Genomic DNA, 18,215 nt, shown 5'->3' with positions numbered 1-18,215 from the left:
GGAGGGGTGACGGATTGTGAGAGCTTTCAGTTCTCCCTTCGGTTGTCACCTACAGTGTCTTTGGTAGGCTTGTTGATTTACCGTCCTCCTGGACCCCTGGGTATCTTCCCTAACTCTCTCTTAGAAATTACTGCACTTCTTGCCTCTTCAACTGCCAACTTTGTTGTTCTCGGGGATTTTAATATCCATCTTGATGACCCTACCAATGCTGCGGGAGTCGATCTGCTCGATGATTTCAATTCGTTTGGAATCAACTTGGTCAACTCGGGTGTGACCCATGAGAAGGGCCACCTGCTCGATCCTATACTCTCTAACTTGGACCATCTTATTCCATCTCCGGCTCTTGCCCTGCCTTGGACAGACCATTTTTTGGTGTCCGCGACATGGCAATTTGACAGTCCAGCTGCGGTGGTCCCAAGGGTTCACACCCTGGAGAGGGCCTGGTCGAGGCTCCCAGTCGACACTTGGGCGGCTCACCTGGAGGCTACGCAGCCCCCTCAGGGAGTTAACCCGATAGTCGCTGATACGAATCTACATACCTGGCTCGTGGATTCTCTGGACACTCTCCTACCCAAAAAGAAACAACTTACGAGGGGGAAGAGAGTGGGCTCCGCACCTTGGTATTCGTTGGAATTGAGAACCCTGAGGAAGGGATGCAAGCGGCTAGAGCGGTCCTGGAGGAGAGACTGGAGTGAGGCGAGTCGTAAAGAATATCGTGCGGCTCTGAGCAGGTATAAATCCGCTATTCGGGTGGCAAAATCAGGATTCTTTGAAGAGCGCATAGGCTCTGCGGCCAACTCTTCTCAAGAGTCTTTCAGGGTCATTAAGGAGCTACTGCATACCCCCGAACCTCAGGTTCTCCACGAGGACCCTCACAAAAAATGCGCAGAACTGGCCTCTTTTTTCAAAAGCAAAATTGACAACATATTGGCTTCCCTTCCCTGACTAGACGAGGTCTCTTCTTTGGATGATAATTCCAGCTCTCAACTTAAGATGCAATCGGTGGAGCTGGCCTCCCTTGGTCCGGTCACTATGGAGGAAGTCCTGGCGGTTCTGAGGTCTATGAAGAGTGGCTCCCCGAAAGACCCAGCACCTATTAAATATCTCAAACAGGTGTCCTCTACAATTGGCGGCCCTGTGACGGACCTGATAAACCTGTCCCTCGCCCAAGGGGTAGTCCCCCCCAGTTGGAAAGGGGCGGTGGTTAAGGCCCTTTTGAAAAAGCCTAACCTCGATCCCGCCGATCTTTCCAACTTTCGGCCTATCTCCTTGCTGCCGGATATCAGTAAGGTGGCTGAGAAGCTGGTGAATAGCCGCCTCTCGGACTTCCTGGAAGCCAATTCCCTCCTGGGCGACTCCCAAACGGGTTTTCGTCCCGGTCAGGGGACTGACACCGCCCTGCTGGCGGTCGTGGAGAATGCAAGGAGCATGTTGGATTCGGGGGGATCAGTGGCCGTGATCCTCCTGGACCTCAGTGCTGCTTTTGACACCGTGGACCATCAGGTGCTTCTCCAACGGCTGTCGGGGTGGGGGTCACGGGTCTGGCCCTCAAATGGTTCGCTTCCTTCTTGGAAGGTCGTACATTTGAGGTGTGGGAAGGCCATGAAAAATCATCTTCAACCCCTCTCCAGTGTGGTGTGCCACAGGGCTCTTCATTGAGCCCTACTTTATTCAACGTTTACATGGCCCCCCTGGAGAGTGTGGTACTGCCACTGGGTATTAAAATCATCAGTTATGCTGATGATACTCAGCTGGTGGTTGGCCTCTCCCAGTCGGCGCACCATCCCGACCGGCTGCACGCGTGTCTTGAGAAGATCTACATGTGGATGTGCAGCTCAGCCCTAAAGCTAAATGGTTCCAAGACGGAATTGATGCTGCTGGGGAACTCTTCTCCATCTCTGTCCCCCAGCAGCTGGCCAGACTGTCTGGGACCGGTACCCCCCCCCCAAGCAGGAGATCAAGAGCCTGGGGGTGTGGCTGGAGCAGGACCTTTCGTTTAAAACTCATGCCAAAAAGACCGCTGGCGTGTGCTTTGGCCTGCTCCGCTCAGCCCAGAAGATTCTGCCTCTGCTCCCAGTGGCCACTCGAAGGCTTCTCATCCAGGGACTTATCATCTCGCGGCTGGATTTCAGCAATGCGTTATTCCTGGGCGCACCCGAATCTACCCTGAATAAACTGCAGCAAGTGCAGAACGCGGCTGCCAGGCTTTTGACGGGTCTCCCCAGGCGTCAATCTGCTCGCCCGGCGTTGAGGGCATTGCACTGGCTCCCTGTGAGGGACAGGGTGAAATTCAAGTCTCTTTGTATTGCCCACAAAGTTCTGCACGGGGTAGGCCCTCCTATTCTGGAGGAGATGGTCCAGCCTTACAAGGCCTCTCGTTCTCTTCACTCTGACCATCAACATCTCCTCCAAGTTGGCAGGGTGAAAAAGGCTAGAACGGGTGGCAGACGGTTTTCTATAAATGTGGCCTCCTTGTGGAACTCATTGCCCCTACAACTGTGCTCGGAAGCTAGTCTTCTTCGGTTCCGTAAACTTTTAAAAACTTTTCTGTTCTCTGTTTAACCCCTTCATTCTTTCAGTAGTGTTATGTTCTGGTAAGCGCTGGGATGCCTATTGGTAACCAGGCGCTATACAAAACTCAGAATAATAATAATAATAATAATAACATATGCACCGTATCATGGTTTTTCTTTTTATCATCACATGTAGTGTTATTCCCTTCCTCTCTGTTTTTCCTTATCTCTTTGACCCAAGTGGATGTATTTTCCATACCCTCAACAATAGCTACAGCTTCTTTCAGAGTAGGATTCTTTGAAAGTAATTTCTCTTGGACTCTTGAGCTGTTAGTACATCTTACGAGCTGATCTCTCACCAGCGACTCAGACAATTCTTCAAAATCACATGTCCGTGCAAGGGTTTTAAGCGCAGCAACATATGTTCCAACTCGTTCTGTAGGACCCTGTATGCGTGTGAAGAACCTATGGCGTTCTAAAACCACATTGATTCTGGGACCAAAATAACGTTCCAACATAGACATGGACATCTCATATACGTCAGAAGGTTCTCCATCCGCACCACCAACTGGTATACTGTCCATACTGTCATATACATGTCTACCTTCGACTCCTAAATTGTGTAATAGAATTGCCTGCTTTCTAAACGCAGAAAACTTTCCCCCCCAATTACTACCAAATATGAGTCAAATAAATTTCTCCATCTTTTCCAAGGAAGTATAGGCTCTCCTTCTTCAGAGAGAAATGGTGGAGGTTGTGACATGCTTGAAGTAGAAGCCATTATATCAAAGAGGAAGATGTTTTTCGTAAATAGATACAATATATCCACAGTAAAAATTGCTTGCCACTACATGGGTGTAATTATGAAAGTAAAATGAAGAAAGTGGAAAATTAGTAATTGTCCCGTATTTTTTAATGCCCACAAAAGTTTTTTTTTACTCACTTCAAGTCCTAAATTACCAGGTAAATCGATGCGCTGATGTGTGCATCAACGTTGTTACTTCAAGTCCCACATCAAACTAGCGGTAAATCAATGCGCTGCTGTGCGCATCAGCGTTGTTACTTCAAATCACACTTTATGAATTAAATCGATGCACTGTCATGTGCATCGGCGTTTTGTTTGCTAGCGTTGCCGTGGAGATCCAAGATGGCCGCCAAAACGTGATGACGCTAAACGTTACACTGACTTCATGCGTTCAACGTCATTGGTCAAAGTTCCTCACTCCTTAGGGCAACAAGAGCTGTTAGGCACAATGGCAGAGAAGCTGACTTCGATGCAGAGAATTCCGCGTGACAGAGCATGCGATGTAAGGCACACGCGATCCAATTTAAATGAAAACACTGCATGTGGCAACAGGTAACAGAAGCAACAATCGCCAAATAAGTTGGCCATTTCAAAGTCCGAATGAAAGTTACACAAAATGTGTACAGTAACAGTACAGTACTTGAGATTGCACAAATGAAGAACAGGAACCTTCCTAGCAGCTGGTCCCCAAAGTGGCAGTTGTAAAATTCCACCTGACCAATAGTAACGAAGCTCAGAGTTCAGACGCAGCCTTCTAGACGTCTGTAATTCTCAACTTGCCAGAACCATATCCATATGATGGCAATAAATAAATAAATAAATAAATAAACGCTGATATAAGTCCAATGTAGATCCAATATCCAAATCCAAACCAAATTCTAACCAAATCCAAATTATAGGGGAGTTGATGGTTGTTGATGCTTGTCCCCAATCAAGCCTTGGTCCTCGTCGCCAGTGATAAAAGCTCTCAAACGGGTAGTAATTGTAGAGCAGGCTTATTGGTACAACCATCAACAGCAAGAGCTCAGCAACTGACTCTCAGAAGACTGGAATGTTATCATTCATCCTATGATGTAGTGTACTCTATATTCTATTAAAGAGACAGTAATCATAACAGTGGTCTTTAGATCAGCCCCTTGTTCATGATTATATCGCTTTGTTGTCTGTCTGTCTGCTCATGATTCAGTGTCTTTCCTCACTATTCATGTTTGTCCTTCAAAGGAGCATTTCAATCTCACAGTGTTCTAATTGGTTTACTTGTATCCTTCTACTGTTGATGTTGCTTGCATTTAGGGAACTACTTTATTCTTTTACTTTAAGTACTCCATGCAAGTGCATGTTTCCTTGCTCTCTCCATTGTACTGTTTCCCCCTTCTCTGCCCCCCTTGCTGTTTGAGTTGCTTCTCTCCTCCAGTATATCCACTAGTCCTATTGCATTTGTGTTTTTTGTTCAGTTTTTTTTAAATATTCCCAACACCCCAATCGTTTGTTACTGTCCAGCTGCTTCTGTCCCGCCTCACTCACCCTCTCACTTCTTATTGTTATTTTTTAACTTTTTATTGCTTGTTACACTATTGTGGATGTCCACCTTAAAATTATTTTATATTATTATTTCAAGATGGCCGCCCTCGAGTACACATGTGTGACAGGCACCAAGGAATGGGTTTGTCCTATTTTAACAAACTCATTTAAATATGACTGTATTGCAGACACACACCCATCCGCCACAGCCCTCTTAGAACTAAGGGCCAGATGTAGGTAAAAAACATTTACCGATTTTAAAATACCGAATTGTACCGATTCGGTATTTCAAAATCGGTAAATGGTATGTAGGTCTCAACATCTGGATTTGTTACCGAATCCTTAACAATTCTTTAATTACCGATTCGGTAAATACCGAATCGGTAATGCCCATTCATTCCTATGGGCTTTGAAGCCCATAGGAATGATTAGGCATTACCGATTCGGTATTTACCGAATCGGTAATTAAAGAATTCACAAGGGTGCAGGGGGTGTCACTTTGACACCCCCTGGCACAGGCACAGGTGCCATGTGGCAGGCATACCTGCCCTAAGACTGTAAATGCGAGGGTAAGGCGCACAGCTTGGGTAGTTGCTTGCAAAGTTAATTTGTGAAATTTGAGGTGATTTTGATGGTTTTAGGGTGCTCCAACAAGTGGCGTAACCGTCCCAGTACGCCGAAGAATTGTGACTGGTTGAGTGCGTTACAGGGTGTGTAAACGCATCCTTGTGATTGGGCACACCGTTAGGTTCGTCATAAATACGACAGACTCCTGGGTTTCAGAAATGAATTACTTTTTTAATTCACGTATTTTCAAAAGTTCATTTGTTTACATTTCATGACTTCATTTTATCCATATTGATGCATATGGTGAAATAGTTCAACACTTTTTAAGCTTCACATAAAGCAAATGCTCCAATGCATTTCCGGCAGGTGAGGCCCTTTCTCAAGGAGCGCTGAAAACATAAACGTAAACGCTTATTTAGAATTGGACTAACCCAAAAAGGAAAACATGCATTTATGCTTAAACATTGCAATGAAATACATTAGATCAAAAACCCATGATGGTTGCACATTGTGGTATGGTGGAATAATGGAGGGTGAACAAGGTGACCTAATGGCCCAGAGGTGGGACGTGGCGGGATGGGGTAGAAAGGGGGTGCGGTGCAAGTATCGGAGACACTTACGTGCAGGATGATCATTCAGTTCGGTGAAGACCTGTAGAAAAAGGCGTGGGAAAAGACTGTTAGCACTGTTTGTTTCAAGCCAGTTCGGCGAAACATAAGGCTAATGCGGGAGGGGTGCTCTAGAGGGAGGGGTTCTATTGTTTTGGAATCTACATTCATTGTCCCATGTTTGGGCAGTCTTACTTTTTGAGCGGTTTCGTTTAATCGAGATAATAGGTGTTGATTTAGAAGGGAAGCAAATCTGCTAAAACTGTTCCACTTGGAAGCTATTGGGACCAGGGATCTTCCCTAAGTGCATTTGTGTGACAGGAAAGAATTGTAATCAAGTCACCTTTCAAATACTGGAAGTGTTTCGTTATGTACCACATTAGACAACATCAGATGAAGAGCACACAAAGAGAAAAGGCCTCAATTTATCATACAATAGCAGATTTTGAAACACTGGTCTTGCATCCCTTTATTAAGGACTTCTTAGGATGATTACTAAGGGGGTAATTCCCAGGAGACATCTTATTTTGAAGATCTGTTTGATGCCATCTTGGCTTATGTTCGATCCATTTGAACATATCCTTTACGTTTTGTGCTGTGGAAAACATCTTTCCTAGTAGGTATGACGTCAGCTACAAGGGTAATTTAAATTCAGGCATTGCCTTTTGGAGAGCAGTTAGTCAAATTCCACATTGATTAAGTTTCCCTCCGGTTTTCTGAGGACTCCACCGAAAAATGTATCCTCTAAATCAGACCGTATTACCTCCAGTGCTTTATGACTGTGTATGCTATTGAAGAAAGCTTCTGAGAAAGGTATTTAATACTTAAGACAAAAGTCTTGCAGCACCTTTTTATCTAACACTAGTGAATGAGATCTGCAAAGTGGAAATGTAGAGATTATGAAGGTGTTCAGTATTAGGTACTGTCCTGAAAATCTGTTCACAGTGGACATACAAGTACAAAACGATGTGCAGAATAATGAGATCTGCAAAGTGGAAATGTAGAGATTATGAAGGTGTTCAGTATTAGGTACTGTCCTGAAAATCTGTTCACAGTGGACATACAAGTACAAAACGATGTGCAGAATAATGAGATCTGCAAAGTGGAAATGTAGAGATTATGAAGGTGTTCAGTATTAGGTACTGTCCTGAAAATCTGTTCACAGTGGACATACAAGTACAAAACGATGTGCAGAATATCATTCATATATTTACTGATTGTAGGAATCATTAAAAGATCCATTGCTGGTAAAAACCCAGTTATTTTAAATTGAGTTGAATTTAAATTGAGTTCTCTATCATTGACATTTTGTATCCTCCAATGCGACCTGTGTGTTCTTGAGTGGTTTGGTCAGAGCATTTTGGTTGGTAAGAATTGAAGGAACATTGTGCCTCGTGATGGAGTAGGAAGAAAATGGGTAAGCAGAGCTCACATTGCTGACCGAATTTCTGACTTCACAGAAGTACCTGACTTTGAACCTTTTGGTCGTATATCCATAATAACTGTTTTTACCACAGGTGCATATCCTCACATTGTGGAATATTGAAAAAATGTATGCAAATCTGTAAAAGATTCTAGTGATTTAATTTTGTGTTTGTAACAAAATCCTGAAGCTAAAAGATGATTGTTGTTTCCAAAATCAACTACAACTGTTATAGGCAATAGTTTATAGACTTATTTGGATCAAACACACATTTGTAAGCACAATGAGATGCTCTCCTAATCTGTCAGTAGTTGTGCCAATACCTCTGCATGAATTGTTTTTGTGAAAGAAGGATAAGTGTCTCAAAAATGTAAAGGATTTGCAAGTCCTTTAATGGGGTTAAAATGTATGTTTTACCGATCTTGACACTTATTGAGTAATGTTCAAAGTCTTGGTGTCACTCGTTATAATAGTTGCAATATGTATCCTAGTAAAGTCTGTCTTTTCATGAAAATAAATGTCACTCCTTAAAAGAGACAGTGAGGTAAAGTAAACTTTCAACTCCACTAAACGGCTGTGTGTCTAATTAGTTCTTGACTCATTTTCAACAGGCATTCGAATTGGTAGCCTAATTGATGGCAGTATTACAATTACAGTTTTAGAAGGGGCCACAGTTAACACCTGTACTTGAGACAATTTCTGTACCGCAAGGTCGCAACCAAGTAGCATTTCCCACTTTACCATTAGACCATTTTCATGGCTTATGTTTTTAACACCAAAAAAACAGCCAAGAATATCAAAACTTAAGCTCAGAGCATGATTTAAAGTTTGTTTAATTTAGTTAATGCATGCCTACTTAACAACACAACTTTTTCTGTTTTCAATTTGCAGGGAAAGACCGGTGAATTGAATCAGATATTGAATGAAGTGAAGTCCATGCAAGAGAAGGCCATTATGTTTCAGCACGAGCGAGATCAAGTTATGATGGCACTTAAACAAAAGCAAATGGAAAACGGAGCACTACAAAATGAGGTACGCCATAGAAATAATAAAGACAACCTTTGTAATTTTATGAAGCAGTTGGTCCAACTGCTTTAAAAATGAAAATTACGTTTATTCCTAATAGCTGTAAAGGAAGTGGAGAGCCTGACATCTAGTGGGAAAGGTGTACAAATGTTAGGGGCTTGTACTGTAGAGGATACTGAAGAGATCACACTTTAGGGGGAGATTTATTCTTAGTGTGTGTTGGTGGATAAGGGGTATTTTCTGGGCCAGTTATCCTGGAGTGTTGGGTTGCAGCCTTTCATAAGCCCCCCAAACCACCATGAACCAAATTCCATTTGCCATTGGTTGTGAGCTCAGGGATCTGCTAACATTTCAGTGATGGCCCCTCTGATACCTCTTATGTCTCAAATTGCTACATTCTTGGCTATTTGAAATTGAGTTTTGGGAAGAACACTGTAAATGGGGGTTGCTGTAATCGAAGAGGGTATTGACAAGCACCCCCAATGTTTAGAGCTGAGAAGCAGAAGAATGTTTACGTTTCTTCAGTAGGTGGAAGCAAAAACCTCATACTGTGCAAATTTGAGGATTTAGTGCTAGGTGAGTCAAAAAGTGAAAAACATTCCATTTACTTTGTTTTTGGCCCCAAAGATGATACTTTCTTTGGGTTGTAAGCTGAATACATTTACAATACAATACACAATTGAGTATTACATAACACTTTGTTTAAATCTCAACAGGGTTCATGATTGGCAGAGCAGGCAATCTACATATGTTTGTCAAATTGGGCTGCTACCTGAAAGCCCGGAAGTGGATAATGAGTGGGAGTAAGGTGTGTGATGAAAAGGAAGGAGACTGTGTTGAGAGCTGTGACTCATTTCAAACGAGATAAACATTGGTTGACCCTGATCTGCTGCGATCTAGACTATAAAAAGGGCCTGAACCATTGCACGAATCTGTTTGTTACCTGGACGAAGTGGCATTTCCTATAGTAGAATCTACCTCTTTTAAATGGGTTTATCAAATTTGAGAAAGGATATGTTTGTTTTTAGGGTTTAGAGTGGTGGGAATGGTGAGTAGCTGAACACCGTAAGATTGTGAAAAACAGTTGGATGTGGATGATGTGAAAGTTTTGTTTCTTAAAAACTGTTTAAGTAAATGCTTGCATGGTATCATTATTTACTTATAATATATAGATCCAACATTTACGTGACAAGGAGCAGCGTTTAAAGCAGGAGTTGGAGAGGTTGAGAAATCACCTTCTAGAGATGGAAGATTCATACACTCGAGAAGCTTTAGCTGCTGAGGACAGAGAGACTGCGCTAAGGAAGAAGGTTACAGTGTTGGAAGAAAGATTATTGTTGTCGTCAACTGCTGTTGAAAATGCCAGGTAACATTATTGTCCATTTTTCCGGCGTTTCACCTCACTTAACATTCCATTCGTTTTCTGTGGCTATGGCGGTCTGGAATTCATATAAATAATTTGTCCACGGGGTTCCTAGAACATTCTCAATATTAAGTTCAAAAGATTTGATGGAGTTTACCTAGAGTATTTTATTTGATACGCTCAACTTCTGCCCACTATCTCAAATGCCCCTTCACTTCTAAATTACTTCTTACTGTACACAATCGGCGAGCATTCCCAGTTTTACACAGAATAATATGATTCAGTCCACTCTTAGTTTTCGTCTGTCTACCACACAGCTTCCACCCTCTCCTCACTGAATCTTCTTACATGCCCAATTAAGTCATTTTCCTTTGGCTATAACCTGAACATAGGTGTAAGGCACATTCCAAGATGCAGATTTTCTTTCAAAGTGTATTTTGGAAGGCAAGCAAACGTTTTTAGGTGCTTTTTCTCAACATTTTGTATCTACTTCTGTGGGCTTTCTCCACACCCATCACACGCCCATATTACTTCAATTCGTTCCTTGGTCTGTCTTTTAAAATTTCTTTGGTAAATACTTTTCATTCGTCCCGCTTTTCTGCTGTTTTGTTCCCGTCCTGGAGATTGACCTTGTTGGATCAGTTCACTTCTGGCCCTTTAGTTAGTTTCAGTACACTTTCTCTTTTGCCTGGGCTCATGGTGCTGCCTCCCCACCACCTTCCGCCCTTGGCTGATCGCAAATTAGTTAATCTCCTTATGCAGACCAATCCCCCACCACTTCCCTCCCATCGTTCTATTTGTTATTGATATGTCGCACTGTGATTTCGGATTTGTTGAATTTTCCTTTAACTGTATTCCTCATATTTTCAGTCGCGACTAAAAAATGTTGTCAGTGTTTCTTCTTTCCCCTCCCTCCTACCACTTCTCCGTGTTGCTTCCCTCCATCGATTCTCTGCTGCTCGCACTGCAATTTAGGATTGCTTTAATTTACTTTTGACGTTTTGCTTGTGATGCTTCCTTTTTGCTCCCACCCAGCACTTCTCTGTCTTACTGCCCACACTCCTCCACATCGTCCACGCTTGTTTAGAATGAAGGCTCCTTTTTCCACTGTTCTCTTCATCTCTCAACAAAGCAGGGATACGAAAGCAAGTCCAGCACTTTCACTCGGTGCTGTGCCTGTACATGAAGATGGTAGAGGATTGCATTTTGTCTTGCTAGGTTAGAGCCATGCTGCCGTTCCATTTAAGACTGCAGTGGGCAGTGCTAAGGGGTCTACTGTAATTCAATTTAACACAAGGAGGAAACTACACAGATGTGGAAAGCCATGTGCCCTAGAGGGTAAGTACATTTCCTGCAAGTCTAACTAGACTGAATTGGGGGTCTCCATGCAACAGGACGACATGTGCATGCCCTGCAGACCACAAGGCTTTTGTTTTTCTTCTCCAATTTGCAGTAGCACATATCCCAGCAAGCCCATTTTCTAGGACGCTTTAGTGCCCTTGGCTCTGTCCTGGTGACCAGCGCAGCACCAGATGCCCGCTCCTCCAGCAAGTTTCCTAGAGAGCCAGGTGTCCGTAAAACCCACAATGTCCCCTTCCCTTTCTGTAAATCGATACCACCATCCCCAGCATGTCGTCTCGTAGCTCTGACCTCCAGCATGTCTCTCCTGAAGTCATTGAACGTCTCTCTCCTGTACACCCACAGCTCTGTATTTCACATATGCCCCACCTCTTGTCATAACTATAAACGCCTCCCTAGTATTGCCACCTTTCTCAAAGCAAAATACTCTCATTTGGTGGTGGTTTTAGATTGAAAGTTCAGGGACTGCTACTTGATTCATATTCATTGTTCGCTGTCCATTTCAACCACCTGTAGAACTTTTTTGAAGGCTACATGCTCTGGCCATAAAATCAAGGGGGTGGAGGGGGGGCAAGAGCTCATGTTACAGACTGAGAAATGCAGCATCCACATCACTAACAATTCACAAGCTCTTTACCTGCTTCAGGCTTTCTCCGAAATGCAAACACAGACAGGTTATTTTTCTCTTGTCTTGCAGGGCCACCCAGTATTCGTGTCCCTTCCTTCCCATCTACCTCTCTTCTGTCTCTTTACTTTACAATCTCTGTCACTGTTTGCAAGGGAGAAAAGAAGAAGAAGAAGAAGAAAAAGTCTGCTGTGCATGTACAGGACATTTCCCTACATACATAGAAGCACATCTGAAATGCAATTAGGGCTGGAGTTCAATCGGGCACATTTGCTTGCCTGACACGAGACTGTCCCAGACCAGCCCTGTTCGCATTTTGTGACTATCCGCTTTTGCCTAGTGTCACTGATACATATTTTTACCTATTGTACTTAGGTGTTTTTGTTTCATGTAGAGCATCAATCTGTTTAATATAAATAAAACCAGATGAACACGGCTACAATAATTCACCTCAAATTGTATTAGTTACCATTTGTTTATGTATGTCATAAGGACCTTCTCTCCCCCTCTCTTTCCTTCTTTAGATATGCATTCCTGCATTTGGGACTTTTCTAAGCATCTCAAAGCTGGCAGTTAAGCGAAACTGAGGTGCAGCAACCGAGAGGTTTGCCGAGGATTATACGGTGTAGCAAGTGTGGGAGTGGAGTTGAACCAAGGTTATCAGAGACCAGCTTAGCTATTTGACTACCTCTTTTATTTGGATGCTTAAGTTAAACTGAAGATTTCCCCACTTGTTGATGCTTTGTGGTTGGAAGGGCTGGGCCAGAGCCATTCATGCGAGCTTGCTCTTAATATTCACCAGCCTTTCGGCTTGTCTATATAGCTGTCAGCTTACAGCTCTCTGCTTGTTACAAGGGTTCTCACATGTGTTTTCTTGTTCTGTACGTAGTCTTTTTATAGCGCTGTTTCAGATGAACATGGGCTAGTCGGCTAAGTATCCCTGTAAGGTAGAAATAATTATTTGAGATGGTTCTGTGTTAGGGGCTGTTAGACTTGGCATCTCTGGCATAGTTTCCCCTGACTTTTTGCATCTACCTCATGCATTTTTGATGCTGTGCTGGATTTCGTTTTTGCTGGCTTAGATGCTTTGGGCACTTTGCCACTGCTGATCAGTGTCAAATTGCAAGTGCTCCCTGTGTAAATTGTGATTATAATTGGTTCTCCCTGATTTGCATATTTGATTTACTGGTAAGCCCCTAGTAAAGTGCACTGAGTGTGCCAGGGCCTGTAAATCAAATGCTACTAGTGGGCCTGCAGTACTGATTATGCCACCCACATGAGTAGCCCTGAAAGGGTAACTCAGACCTGACACTGCAGTGTCTGTGCGCAGTTGTTAACTGCCCTGTCGACTTGGCAAGTGCTCATTTGCCAGGCCCTAACCTTCCCTTTTCTTAAATGTAAGGCATCCCTATGGTAGGCCCAAGGTACCCCCCTGGGCAAGGAGCAGTGTTTGTGAAAGGTAGGATATGTACTGGTGTGCTTGACATGTCCTGATAGTGAAATACTGCCAATTTCCTTTTTCCCTATTAAAAGGCTATCTTGCCCCAAAGGATAGAATGGGAAATGCTTCGTAACATCTTACAAGCATAACTTCCCATTGGGGCAAGATAGGTAAATAAAGTTTAAGCTCTCTGAACTCAGAATTTAATAACACGTTTTTTAGTAAAGATGGTTTTTACATTGTGTGTTTGAAAATGCAACTTTTAGAAATTACATCCAGTATAGTGGAGTGACCCAGTGTCCCTCAGAACCTGGATGTCTGGAATATGTGCTACAATTGGTTCTGTTGGGTAAGTAATTGCTTAACAGTTTCATCAATGTATGTACAGAAAGATAGGGAAACACACTTGGATTGACCTAATCAAAATCAATATATTGACATCTTATTCTCTTTTTTAGTTTTTGTCATAACACACTATGGCTGCCACAAGCAACATAATTAATTAAAAACAGTGAAGGGGTGACTTGCATGGTGATCTAGAGGTGACATGGTGCTATAAGTGAACAAGCTCTATACACTGCTGTACATGAAGTATCTAAAATGTTGAGATCAATAGACTTTTGCTTGAGGTGGAGAGCGTAGGGTATGGATTGTGGGGCCAGGTCGATGTTTTGACCCAGAGAAGTGCGTGATTGTGACAGATTCACGGCGGGTCTTCTTCAGACCCGGGCGAAAGTCATTACAGGTGGATGGAATACCACTAGGCATCTAGTTTGAAGTTGCGTAATCCACCAGTTGGTCGGATTCTTTAAAGAGGTGGAAATGAATCAGACGACAGCCAGTACATGTGGCATGGGGTACCACTAGGCATCTAGTTTGAAGTTGCAAATCCACCCGTTGGTTGGATTCTTTAAATAGGCGGAAATTAATCCTGTAATCCATAGGGGAATCTTATTCCATAAGTCTAGGCTTGGGCGGGAGCCTCTCGCAGAGTGAACCGGAAGCCCACCGGCATGTCAAAGTGCCACTGCATTCGGAAAAAAACCGCAACATGCAGTTATTGGTTATTTTACTACAACATTTATAGTGTGCCTCAGTGTTGTACTTGGGATATTTCTTTCATTCATGGCACACTCTCAGCAGCAGGCACTCTATACACTGAGCTACCTTGCTCACTAGTGGTGCAGCATATATGTATGTTTATCTTTATCTAAAGCACACCTTTCTTTTAAGTTTGTTTGTGTTATGCTCTTGTTTGATTAAACAGTTTGGGCCCGCTTTACAAATGGCAATGGTCTGCTTACAACTGCAGGCACACAACCTTTCAGCTATCTAACTCATTGGTGGCGTATGCCGTGAGACTTCATAACTTACAAACCTCTAAATAATAATATGTATCTGTTCTGCATTTATGGTGCCCCTCAGTGTTGCACTTGGGGTATTTATTTGATTTATGCCACTCTTTCAGGAGCAGGTGCTCTACACCTTGAGTCCCTTCGCTCACTGGTGGTGCAATGTATATAAGAAGGTATATCTTTTTTTAAGCACACCTAGATTTTGAGTGTTATGCTCTTTTTTTATTCGAGAGTTTGGGCCCTGTTTCCATGATCACTTCCCCCTCTTATCCCTACCTTGTACTCCCTCTCTCCACTGCGCGCTCACACATGCTGCCTTCCTGTACCACCTCGCGATGGGCACTCCTCCACCTCTTGACCGCCTTCTCCTCCACCTCCGGGTGCCCCTTCGACTCATCTCGGTGCTGCTCTCACTTATACTCAGGAGATGTGCACAGCCCATCTCTTTCCTTGCTCTCTCTGTTGCTCACACACCTCGTTTGGCCTGGTGCCCATCCTTGGTGCCCCGCCGTCAGCTGGTGTGTGGTCATTGCCTCTATGAACACCTGCCTTACTTTGAGGTTAATAAGATTTCTTTTGGAAGAGCAGCAAATCCCCCTATCTCGCTCTCTCTTTCGTACTTTTTCACCCCTTTCTCTCGCTCTCTCACACCATCTTCCCACCTCCCTCAGGTCTTCAAGCACAGTTTCTTTCCCGTGTCTTTTCAAGGTTTCTGTCCCTCAATCTCAAGCTCTCCACCTTTTCTTGGGGTGTCTCCTGCCTACACAGGCGCTCCCTCTTTATGCGTCTGTCACCTGCTCTCCCCTTCTTTCTCTCTTCCTGCCACACTCTTTCTGCTCCTCTCCCTGGAGTTCATTCAGCACTGCCTGCACAAACTACCTATCCCTTTCTGTCTTCCTGTCTATCCTGGTCAGCTCTCACTCCTGTCTATCCACCGTGCCACATAATTCCATTATACAAATCCACTCCACACCACACAATTCCATCCCACACAATTCCACTACTAACAATTCCAATCCAACCCACATAATTCTTCTCCCATCACATACATCCACTCCAAACCAAAACACGTGCGTAAAAGACATTGTAATTTACCCCATTAGCTCTAACTCTCGCAAATGCGAGAACTACTGGCATTGTCAAAGCTTCTTTGGCATTTTCCTTCAACTTAATCAAATTGCTCCAACCCCACATAACAAGACATTCCCCTCCATAGCTTCCATAGTTAGGGTGACCAACTGGCATTGGTGCAAATTCAGGACGGTGAGTGTAAAAATTCAGGACAAAGGGTCAAAATTCAGGACACAAATTCAGGACTCTTTCACGGGTGAGCTTTTTGTGCTTGGCCACTATGGACCATAGTGGCCAAGCACAAAAAGCTCACCCGTGAAAGAGCCTCGTTTGTCAGGGTCGATACTAGCAACTTTCAAATAAGGGGATCATTTATTTTGAATCTAAATATTTTGTTATTTGTATAAAAAAAAATGTATACCTACAACGTACTACCAATTTGTTATTTTTTTGAAGTCACAGCGCCACTCTTCAAGTGGAATCTTTGCAGGAGCAGCTGAATCTAGTTACCCGACAGCGAGATGACACCGTTCTTCAGCTGGCCATGTCTCAGGAACAAGTCAAACAGTATGCGTTGTCCTTAGCCAACCTGCAGATGGTGCTAGAGCAGTTTCAACAAGGTGGGTTTACAATATTTTCATGAAAATTAGTGTGGATGTAATATTTAATTGAACTGTTACTAGATGAATGAAAATCAGACTGTTCATTTTTAATAATACCGAATAAAAATATTTTCAATTGATCCGTTACATCTCAAAAATGTTCTTTCCTTTTTTTCTGATCAGAGGAGAAAGCCATGTATTCTGCTGAGCTAGAAAAATACAGAAAACAGAATGGGGAATTGAAACAAAAAGTTGAGAATTTGGAAGACCGTGTCATTTCTTTACAGGTAAGTTGGACGTCCTATGGAAGCCGTCTCCCTTTGCACATTTTTTTGATATAGATATTAGTTTGGGTTGCAGAAAAATATTACGCTTTTCTGTACCCAAAGGCTCAGTTTAGTTCGTCAGACTTACTTGGCCTAGTTTAACATTAACAAGTTCCGTGAAATTAATTGATTATTCTAACCTTTCAACTCTCACCTATGATAGTATGTATTGTACCATTTCCGACCATGGATTTCTTACTTGTATGACGAAAGAGTCGGGTTACACGTGGTTTCTTAATTGTGTATATTTGAGCACTAAACGTTTATTATTCAGTCCTCTGTGATATAACACAGAAAAGGACACAATGCTACTTCGGTTCAGGGCACCAGCTATTTCCGTAGTCACGTCTGCAAACGTGAAGTTGGACATGTTATAAACATACCTTCACAGTATCTGAAAGTTTGCACTTCTCCTTTAAGAAACAAGGATACATTAAAGGCGAGGATAAAACATCGAACTAAGGGGTTAAGACTTTGTCTCAAGGAGAATTTGTTGCCTGACCACTTTGATGGAAGCACATACATACTTTATAAACTTTGGAACATGAGGCTTCAATACTGACTTTTGGAATAATATCGTCTACTCCATGTCAGGTATTGTTTGCCAGTTGAACCTCGTCACCCTACCCAAAATAAGATGTGTTTGCCTACAACAAGTAAATTTCCTTTTCTAGGTTCCTTTCATTTGCACGGTCCAAATATGCATTAAAAAAAACCCGGAAACAATTTAATGACAAATGTAGCTAAAGGCTATTTACTATACATAAAAGCGTTGTTGTTTACAGCAGTCCACCTGTCCGTCCCTTGTATCGATTAGCATACAATGTTTTATGCCGATCGCAGTACCTTGACACAGTGGCAAGACTGACTGATGTGTATTTGCTCACTCAGGTTTTATGAATGCTATGTGTGTATTGCTGTAATGTTTTTGAATGGTGAGCATTGCACTAGCATAGCTATCAAATTTCGAAGCTCCAACTACCGAAGGAAATAAGTCATAGTCCCAATCTTCATACGAGTGTGCCAGCATCACTCCAGATTTTGAAGGGGTCATTTCACTTATGTATATTAGTAGAAACGTAGCATGCTAAACTCAGACCATTAAAGTTCATATCTTTGCTGCTGCACATGTCATCTATACTCCACAAGATACCTACTGTTTATGCAAAAAGCAACACTTGCAGACTGTTTTAAGAGTTTTTGCACAGCATATTAATATACCTCCTCTTAAGGGGAGATGAACAGGTCTGTAATACGGTTTTGGATAACAGAAAGTAGAGACATGCTAAGATGAGCATACAATGACCCACATGAAAAATGCACAGTAAGATGTAGACTTTTCTTAACTAACAATATGTGGGAGCTAGAGTTTCTGCTGTTCATGTTGTGCAACCAGCGTGCACAGTCTGCTGTAGATCTCAAATATTGTCTGTCGAAGTGATCAACTTTTAATGGATTTTGCATTTGAAATTGATTTCAGAGGATATTTTATGGGTCTCTGTTGCAGTGATAAACTGTTTTGCCTTAATTGTGTTTGGACTATTTGCCCCATTTGCTCTACACAAGCCCTTTTAGAATTGCCTATTAACTGTTTCACTCCCATAATTCTG

The 18,215-nt window shown here is 42.8% G+C and overlaps 1 protein-coding gene across 1 annotated transcript in view; it reads left to right on the top strand.

The window, feature by feature from the left end:
* The window catches only part of TRIP11 (thyroid hormone receptor interactor 11), a 485,462-nt gene that overhangs the window by 337,495 nt on the left and 129,752 nt on the right, over positions 1 to 18,215 (top strand). The window contains exons 12-15 of the mRNA XM_086937682.1: positions 8,329 to 8,469; positions 9,636 to 9,829; positions 16,134 to 16,297; positions 16,463 to 16,566. Of these exons, the coding sequence (XP_086793808.1) occupies positions 8,329 to 8,469; positions 9,636 to 9,829; positions 16,134 to 16,297; positions 16,463 to 16,566 (603 nt within the window). The remainder of the gene's footprint in view (positions 1 to 8,328; positions 8,470 to 9,635; positions 9,830 to 16,133; positions 16,298 to 16,462; positions 16,567 to 18,215) is intronic.

Source organism: Lissotriton vulgaris, chromosome 9 (genome assembly GCF_964263255.1).
Source record: "Lissotriton vulgaris chromosome 9, aLisVul1.2, whole genome shotgun sequence".
In the NCBI taxonomy this organism is placed as follows: Eukaryota; Metazoa; Chordata; class Amphibia; order Caudata; family Salamandridae; genus Lissotriton; species Lissotriton vulgaris.
The sequence above is the reverse complement of the archived record's forward strand: the minus strand, read 5'-3'. Positions and strand labels throughout refer to the sequence as shown.